Consider the following 7,704-nt stretch of genomic DNA (forward strand, 5'->3'; position numbering starts at 1 on the left):
GGGTGTGTTCCCTGCAGCTTGGAAATCCATGTGACACCTTTCACTGACAGACACCAGAGGTAGATGCTGAACAGTTGAAACTTTTCCATCAGTCCCTGACGATGGCTACCTTTCTCTGCACTTGTTTTGGCATCCCAGAGCTTGACAAAGCACTTTTACATGTCTGAACAGAATTAGAGGGATTTTTTTTTCCCTTCACATCTATTCCAACACCTGCTGAAAAAAAAAAAAACAAAAACTGGGGTGGTCTGTGTAAAACACCCCTCCACACCGCCTCCTTAGTGGCACACCAGTACAGCATACCAGTATGTGCCCAGGCAGGTGTAGTTAATGCATGGAGAGAGGGGGAAGGGTGGGGAGGTCAGAGTCAATCAGAGTGTAATTTGTGTTAGAAATTTACCAGTGTTCAGCTCCCTGTGTTTTCAAAATGCAAATATTCTAAAATTAAAAAACCTATCTGTGACTGAACATCTCCTCTAAGTCAGTCTAGATAACTAGAAATCTCTGTGGCACATTTAAGAGACTTTCATCCTAAATGAAATACATAATAGGGATGATACCTTCATAGGAAATCAAGAGGTCCTAAGTATACTAATGGAAAAGGACATTTAAGAGACATTTAAATTACCCAGTCTATAATTTGGGGGGGGGGGGTGGGGGTGGGGGTGGGTGTTGTTGCTTATCTGTGCATCTTTTAACTGCTTTGGGTAATTAGGCAAATTTTCTTGGCAGGGCTCTAAGAGGATAGGCAAAAAAGTGACATAACTACTCCCAAGGAAGGAAAGGTCGAGGTTTTGCATTCTGCAGATTTTCAGAGTAGTGAAGAAAGCACTCTTCACATTAAAAATCTGCAGCAGCATGATATAGTAAAAAACTATTGCCCTGCTCTGAAATGTCATCTTTTCCAGTGCTTCTCCTTCTCCTTGACCTCACTTGCAGTATCTCTCTGCCCCTCTGCCTGGAAGGGTGCAGGTTAGGGAGGCAGGCTGCTTGTCTCCAGCCTTTCCTAAACACAGCCATTCAAGGACAGTTCCCAAACGGAGCAGGCACACAGGCACTTCAAAGGCTCCCATTAGCTCTGCTGGCTAGCTTGTTATCTTGCAATGTCTCCCCCTCTCCTTCTGCCCTTAATGAACAGTTTGTTCCATTGTAATTCTCATATCAAACATCTGGAAACCAGACTCATTTTAAAAGAAAAAGAAGAAGAAGAAAAAAAAAAAAGGACTGAGAAAAAGGGGAAGAAAAAAAAAAAAGGGGGGGGGGGGGGGGAAGGAAGGGAAAAAGAGAGATAGAAAAAGGAAGGGGGGGGGAGAAGGACGAAGAAAAAAGTTTTGGTGCCTAAGACGTACCCAGGTCTCTATCAGAAAGAACAAACGAATTCAGCTGAATCAGCAGACTGACCTTTATTTTAGAGCACTTTGAGCAACCCATTTCTCTAGACCGAAGTGCCCCAGAGCCACCTACACCCGCTCTGCAGCAGGAGAACTGCTCTGCCCACCTCCTGCTCCTCGCTCACAGCTGTCTCCAGCGGGAGGAGCTGAAATCTGAACCAAACCCTCCGAGCAGGGATTGGATCCCTCCCGCCAGCAGCCGGAGAGCCCTCCCAGAAAAACAGCCTGTTTGGGAAAGTGCTTGAGAACATCCCGAAGCGATTGGAGGAGCGGAAAACCCTTCCCCCTTGCACCTGACCTGTGGGTATTTACGGCTCCTTTCAAGGCGCCTCTGCACTGCCACTGCCCAGCCGCGGCGGGCGGACCGAGTGGGGCTGGCGATGCGATAGGGACCCACGCGATAGGGACCGCTGCGATAGGGACCGATGCGCTCGCCCTGATCGCACGGCGTGTGAGCTGCGCACCGGCCAGCTCCGCTACACCCACCCGTGACAGCGCCTGGGCGAAGGACAAACCCTGCCTCCAAAATGCCACGCTCCTTCCTGGTCAAGAAACATTTCAATTCATCCAAAAAGCCGAACTACAGCGAGCTGGACACTCATACAGGTAACAAACCGAAACGCAGTGGCTGCGGTCCGTGTGTGGCAGCAATGAGGAGGGGAGAATTGCTTTGTAAGCTTCGTTCATTGCTAGCTCTTCTTTTTTTTATTATTCTTTAATATTTTTTTTCTTTTGCTTGCAAGGAAGGAGTTATCTGAGAAATATGTCAATGCTGCCCAGAATGAATCATAAAAGTTTGCTTATCCACTTAAGTTGCTTAGAGAGGATTCTGAGTTTTCCTGTTCTGTATCTGCTGCTGGTAGAATTGAAACTTTTGTACAAATCCCTCAGGAAGTTTCAGTGCTTCATTGTATCAGACTGCACAGATTTAGAAGTAGCATGCTGCTTTGAAGAGACTCTCCAGCTGCAATTTGCCTGTTGCAGGGCACTCTCTCTCTCTCCTCATCAGAATATATGTATGAAATAATATTTCCTTAATCCTCCTTCTATTCAGATGAACACACTTTAATTTATGCACCTTTTAATCCCCAAAATGTAAATTTTTCTGCCTTTTGAAATACTTTTTAGTTCTCTTACCTTAAAACTTTCTTCTTTCTCCAGTGATTATATCCCCATACCTGTATGAAAGCTATCCAGTCCCTATCATACCACAACCAGAGATCCTGAGCTCAGTAGCTTACAATCCCATTACCGTGTGGACTACAACCGGGCTGCTACCATCTCCATTACCCAGCGACCTCTCTCCGCTTTCTGGATACCCCTCGTCTTTGGGAAGAGTCAGCCCACCTCCGCCTTCTGACACCTCCTCCAAAGATCACAGTGGTTCAGAAAGTCCCATTAGTGATGAAGAAGAGAGAATCCAGTCCAAGCTTTCAGACCCCCATGCAATCGAAGCTGAAAAGTTTCAGTGCAGTTTATGCAACAAGACCTATTCAACTTTCTCTGGGTTGGCCAAACACAAGCAGCTGCACTGTGATGCCCAGTCTAGGAAATCATTCAGCTGCAAGTACTGTGACAAGGAGTATGTCAGTCTGGGAGCACTTAAGATGCACATCAGGACCCACACACTACCTTGTGTCTGCAAGATCTGCGGCAAGGCTTTCTCCAGACCCTGGCTACTTCAAGGACACATTAGAACTCACACTGGTAAGAGCAACCTTTACAAATGCATTTTCTTGTGGCTGTAACACCAGGATGCCTTTTTGCTATTTTTTTTTCTCCACAGGTGGAAAATCCAGCAGTGTTTCTTTGCTAACCTTGAAATGCATCTGCAGAATTTCAGATGTTTTACTAAAAAGGATATATTCCCCCCTTGTGGGGGGTGGAGGGGTGGGGGGCAATTGTAGCATGGTCTCACAGCTTTAGGCCAGATACTGGTATAAATCAGAAATGCTCCCTTGCCAATTATAGGACAGTTCAGCCCGTTTCTACTAGCTGAAGGTTTTGCTTTAAGGATTTTTTTGTTAACTTCCAGCCTTTGGGATATTGCTAACTTTGAGAATGCTCCAAATGACTCTGAAAGCAAGCAGCAAAACCAGGAAGGCAGTGCAGGAGGGGCTCCTTTTTGACTCTTTAAGCAGCTGGCATGTGCTATCTCAAGTCCATACAACTTAGAAACACATCACCAAATCAGGGAGATATTTTCTGTTGAGGCAAAACCTTAATTTTGAATGTGACAGTAAATGCAATGTAACGTCTGTACATTGAATGTAACAGTAAATGCAATGTAGTGTCTGAACAGTTGTTTGCTGCTTTTCAGTCAAAGCTCTCACCCCCAGTAATTCACACAGCATTATGCAGAAAAAGTTCTATGAAAACATTTGAAAATGCTGGGAGGAGCCTGAGTGAAGTGCACTGCCTGCACCTGCAGATGCACAAGGTGTCAGCAGCTTGTCTCTGGAGGCTGCACTTAGCAGTGTACTCTGAATTCTTCACGTACAGTCAGCAGTGCTGAAAGCTGCTGTGTCTGTGCCCTGATTAACCTTTTATTGCACGTTCTTTGTTGTAACAAATCCTTTCTGTTTGTTTCTTAGGACAAAAGCTGGTTTTACCTGAACTAAACATGTCCTCCTATTTTAACACTTTATCCTATTTTCTCTTGATGTTTCCTTTACAGGGGAGAAGCCGTTTTCCTGTCCTCACTGCAACAGGGCTTTTGCAGACAGATCCAATCTGAGGGCTCATCTGCAGACCCACTCAGATGTGAAGAAATACCAGTGCAAAAATTGCTCCAAAACTTTCTCCAGAATGTCTCTTCTGCACAAACATGAGGAATCTGGCTGCTGTGTAGCGCACTGAGTCAATGTTTACCTGGACTCGATGCATTTCTCCACTCTAGTTCCAAATAAGTCGAAATCCAAAGGCGTTTTCTCATCTACTTTTCAGCCAAAAAAAAACCCAAAAAAAAGACAGACAACAAAAACCAGAAAACCCCCAACCCATTCCAAAACACCACCAAACAAGCAGACAAACATGATAGTGGAAGAACTTAGGATGTCAGTAGAAATGAGCTTTAAGTAGTTTCTGTTCAGCCACACACCTGCATTCTCAAGTGTGAGTTCTGAAGTATGGGGAAAGACACCATGCATGACATTTCAAGTAGCTCTAAAGGAAGAAGCATTATCAGCTTTCTTTATAGAAGAAACCAAAATGTAGGTCGTCTTTTCTTGCTTAGAAAAGGCTGCAAATTACTAATACATTCCTGCCAAGCCATTTCAACCAAAGAAACAGTATTTTAAGTGGGACTCTTAATGAAAATACTACCCAAGTGAATTTTGCTAGACACCATTTATCTCAGGTGCCTTAAAAAGTATTCCGAGTTTACCTTAGTAAATGTTTAATATTATTCATTGCTGTGTTTTTATTTTATTTTATAAGAAGCCAAGGCCTTCATTAATGATCTGAAATGCTTTAAATCTGCATAATTAAGAGAGATAAAAAAAAAACCAAAACCAAATGTAAGAGAATGTATGAAAAGTTGAAAGCCACAAATGAACCGCATGTGCCTTTTTACAAGAGGAAAAAAAAAAAAAGAAAAAAAAAGACTGTAGCTTCAAACATTCCTGGTGCATGCTTGACCACGTTTTGATATGGAATAGTTCCTCTAAACTTTAATATTTTTTTTTTTAAAGAAAAATAAACAAACACGGGAATAAGTGCAAGAGAGGGGTTCATGGGAGTTTGACAATTAATATTTTTTTTAAATGCACAAAGGAAATGCAATATTTTCAGCATTACCCCTCCAAGTGCCTTCTTTTCTTTTTTTTTTTTATTGATGGTTTTGTAAAGTATGTGGACATAATGTAAATATTTTTATTTTTATATGACTGAATGTGTTCTGAATGAAAGTGAATTGTTGCATATAGCAGCATCTATAGATAACTTGAAGAAGGTGTGAAGTGAAATTTATGTCATTTTCTAGCCACTTTTTTTTTTTTTTTTTTTTACAATAAACATTTTTAAGTAAGGTTTCTGTTGTTTCTTCTAATTAAAGAAAACATCCATGTCTGGTTTATCAAGCTTTGGAACATAGGAAAATGCATGTGTCCCTACATGGCCAGATGAAGAGAAAAGTGAATTTCAGACTCATATCCTTAGTTCACAAGTATTGGGCATTAGAAATAAATATATTCATTACATTTAAAAACATTTAAAACCATACAGGACATTCTTCCAGAGTCACTGCTCTAACACACTGTTGCTTTTTTGCTGCTGACAGGAGTATGAGAGCATTGTGAAATAGGTTTGATAAAAAAAACATTTAAAATAAACTTTCTTTTCTTGCATTTCAACAGTTGAAAAGGATGCTATTAGAGCAACCTCATTATAATACTTTTCCTGAAACTGACATGAGGAAGTCTGGGACTGATCCAAAGTTCATTAAAGTCAGTGTAGCCTTACAGGAGCTCAGTAACATTTGCATGATGCTCTTTTAAAGCAGTAGCCAAGTTGCAGTGTGATATATTTTATATGGCCATCTCAGAGAGATTAAAGATATTTTCATTAAATTATCTTCCATATCAGAGCTGTCAAGTGAATGTGTTATGCCTATATATCAGATAATATATTCTTCAGGAAAGAATTACTCAGTAGTAAAAGGTAGAAATATTTTACTTCAGATGATTGGACTAAGGACTCCAAGATGTGAGCTAGAGCAAAGCATTACACCACCAGCAGAGCATGTCTCATCAGCACTGACTGGTGCAAAACAACACTGGTTTCAACTGCTAACAAAGTGCAATGCTACCAAACAGATAAGCACTAGCTGGCACCCAGTCCAAAGGCTGCTATGTCTACATGAGGGTACCAGCAGGAGCACATAGTAGCAAAACAAAAATTCCAGCAGTTCAACAGGAATGGTACTGATGGATAAACACAAGAGGTGAATTTCTCCAAGAGGAATGAACAGTCCACTCCTGCCTTGTGCATCCTCCAGCTGAGACCTGCAGAGGAGTGCTTCAGCAGGGCTGCACTGGAGGAACATAGGCAATAGGAACATGACAGAAATTTTGTACTTTTTCTCCACAGGAAGCAGTATATTGAAAAAAATCAACTCAAATTATTTTTTATCTATTCTCCAAACATCTTCTGACAAAATATCAAGGTTATAACTGATTCCTTAGGACCTGTTAGATTTATTTTTAATTCTTTTTTTTTTTTCCAGGAGGTAGCCAGAGAGTTCAAGAAGGATAGGATTAGTGGGAATTTGTGAGGCAACATTTCAAAATGATTACATGAAGGCATCAAATACCCTTGAAAAATTTCGTGTGGTTACCGTATTGATTCGCACTTCCATGGCATTTGCTTTGAAGTTCTTAGGCTCCAGCAGCTCTTTGTGCAGCTTTCCCTTCCCAGAGCAAAGTTTGCTGGAGTATGAATAAAGCTCTGGCAGTCAATAGCTACTTGTACTGTCAAAGTTCTAGGTTTGCTCTCCTGTGGCATGTCACAAAAGCTTTTCCATTGTTTTAATTCACACCTTAAATTCTCTACGCCCATAGTAAATGAAATAGCATAAGAGGTTGACTTCTTGAGTGAGTGGAAATGCTGCTGTTGTCCTGAAGGGAAATCAGATGAAAACTTCATCAAAATACAGTATGCTAAACCCAACACAAGCGGAACTGGTCTGATCTGGAGATGACAATTAAGATATGCTACTTTGCATGCCTGTAACACCTGTACTCATAAAACACAAAGATGGGAAAGGCTAGAAGCTCTTCTGGCTCATCACTTTACCTGAAGCAGAGTGCTCCATCACAGATCCCTAGCCCTCTGTCCAGCTGCAGCATAAACTTCCCAGGTAGCTGAAATTCTCTGCTTTTCCTGTGAGACTGCTTTCTGTTTGCTGTCAGAACATTTTCCCAAAACTTTTTCCCTTAATAGTTTTACCTCACTACTCTAGAAATGCCCTTCTCTACCTACACAAGCTCCTCATCAATGTGAATTACATCTTGTTCTGAGCTATTGGTGGGTGACCCCTATGATTTTCTTGAAACATGAGGGAAAATCTTCCCTCCATGGTGAATCTACCCTTCAAATCTCCTTGACCACTGCTGCATTCCTGACAAGGCATCTCTCATTCTACACCCAAATAGTCAACTTCTAAAATCTTTCTTAGGAAAACATGCTCCTTACACTCTGAATATCTTCATTGCTCCTTTCTGAAATCAAGGGCCTTTTTACTTCTTATTTTTCCCTCCAGTGCTAAATGTAATTCTTTCAAGTGAAAGGTTAAGCTACCAAAAGGCCAGCCCCT

General features: G+C 41.6%; 1 protein-coding gene across 1 annotated transcript; it reads left to right on the top strand.

Annotated features, from left to right (window-relative positions):
* The first annotated feature begins 1,918 nt into the window (after window positions 1–1,918).
* SNAI2 (snail family transcriptional repressor 2) lies at window positions 1,919–4,250 on the top strand. Its single transcript, XM_054394750.1, has 3 exons — window positions 1,919–1,997; window positions 2,553–3,098; window positions 4,069–4,250. The coding sequence occupies exons 1-3, from the start codon at window positions 1,919–1,921 to the stop codon at window positions 4,248–4,250; spliced, it is 807 nt and encodes a 268-aa protein (XP_054250725.1).
* The last annotated feature ends 3,454 nt before the right edge of the window (window positions 4,251–7,704 follow it).

Source organism: Indicator indicator, chromosome 31 (genome assembly GCF_027791375.1).
Source record: "Indicator indicator isolate 239-I01 chromosome 31, UM_Iind_1.1, whole genome shotgun sequence".
Classification (NCBI taxonomy): domain Eukaryota; kingdom Metazoa; phylum Chordata; class Aves; order Piciformes; family Indicatoridae; genus Indicator; species Indicator indicator.

Bases quoted from the DNA above. Each gene is read 5' to 3' on its own strand.
- SNAI2 (XM_054394750.1), top strand. From the start codon at position 1,919: ATGCCACGCTCCTTCCTGGTCAAGAAACATTTCAATTCATCCAAAAAG. The intron at 1,998-2,552 runs GTAACAAACCGA...TTCTTTCTCCAG, and splicing joins CGAGCTGGACACTCATACAG to TGATTATATCCCCATACCTG. The intron at 3,099-4,068 runs GTAAGAGCAACC...TTTCCTTTACAG, and splicing joins ACACATTAGAACTCACACTG to GGGAGAAGCCGTTTTCCTGT.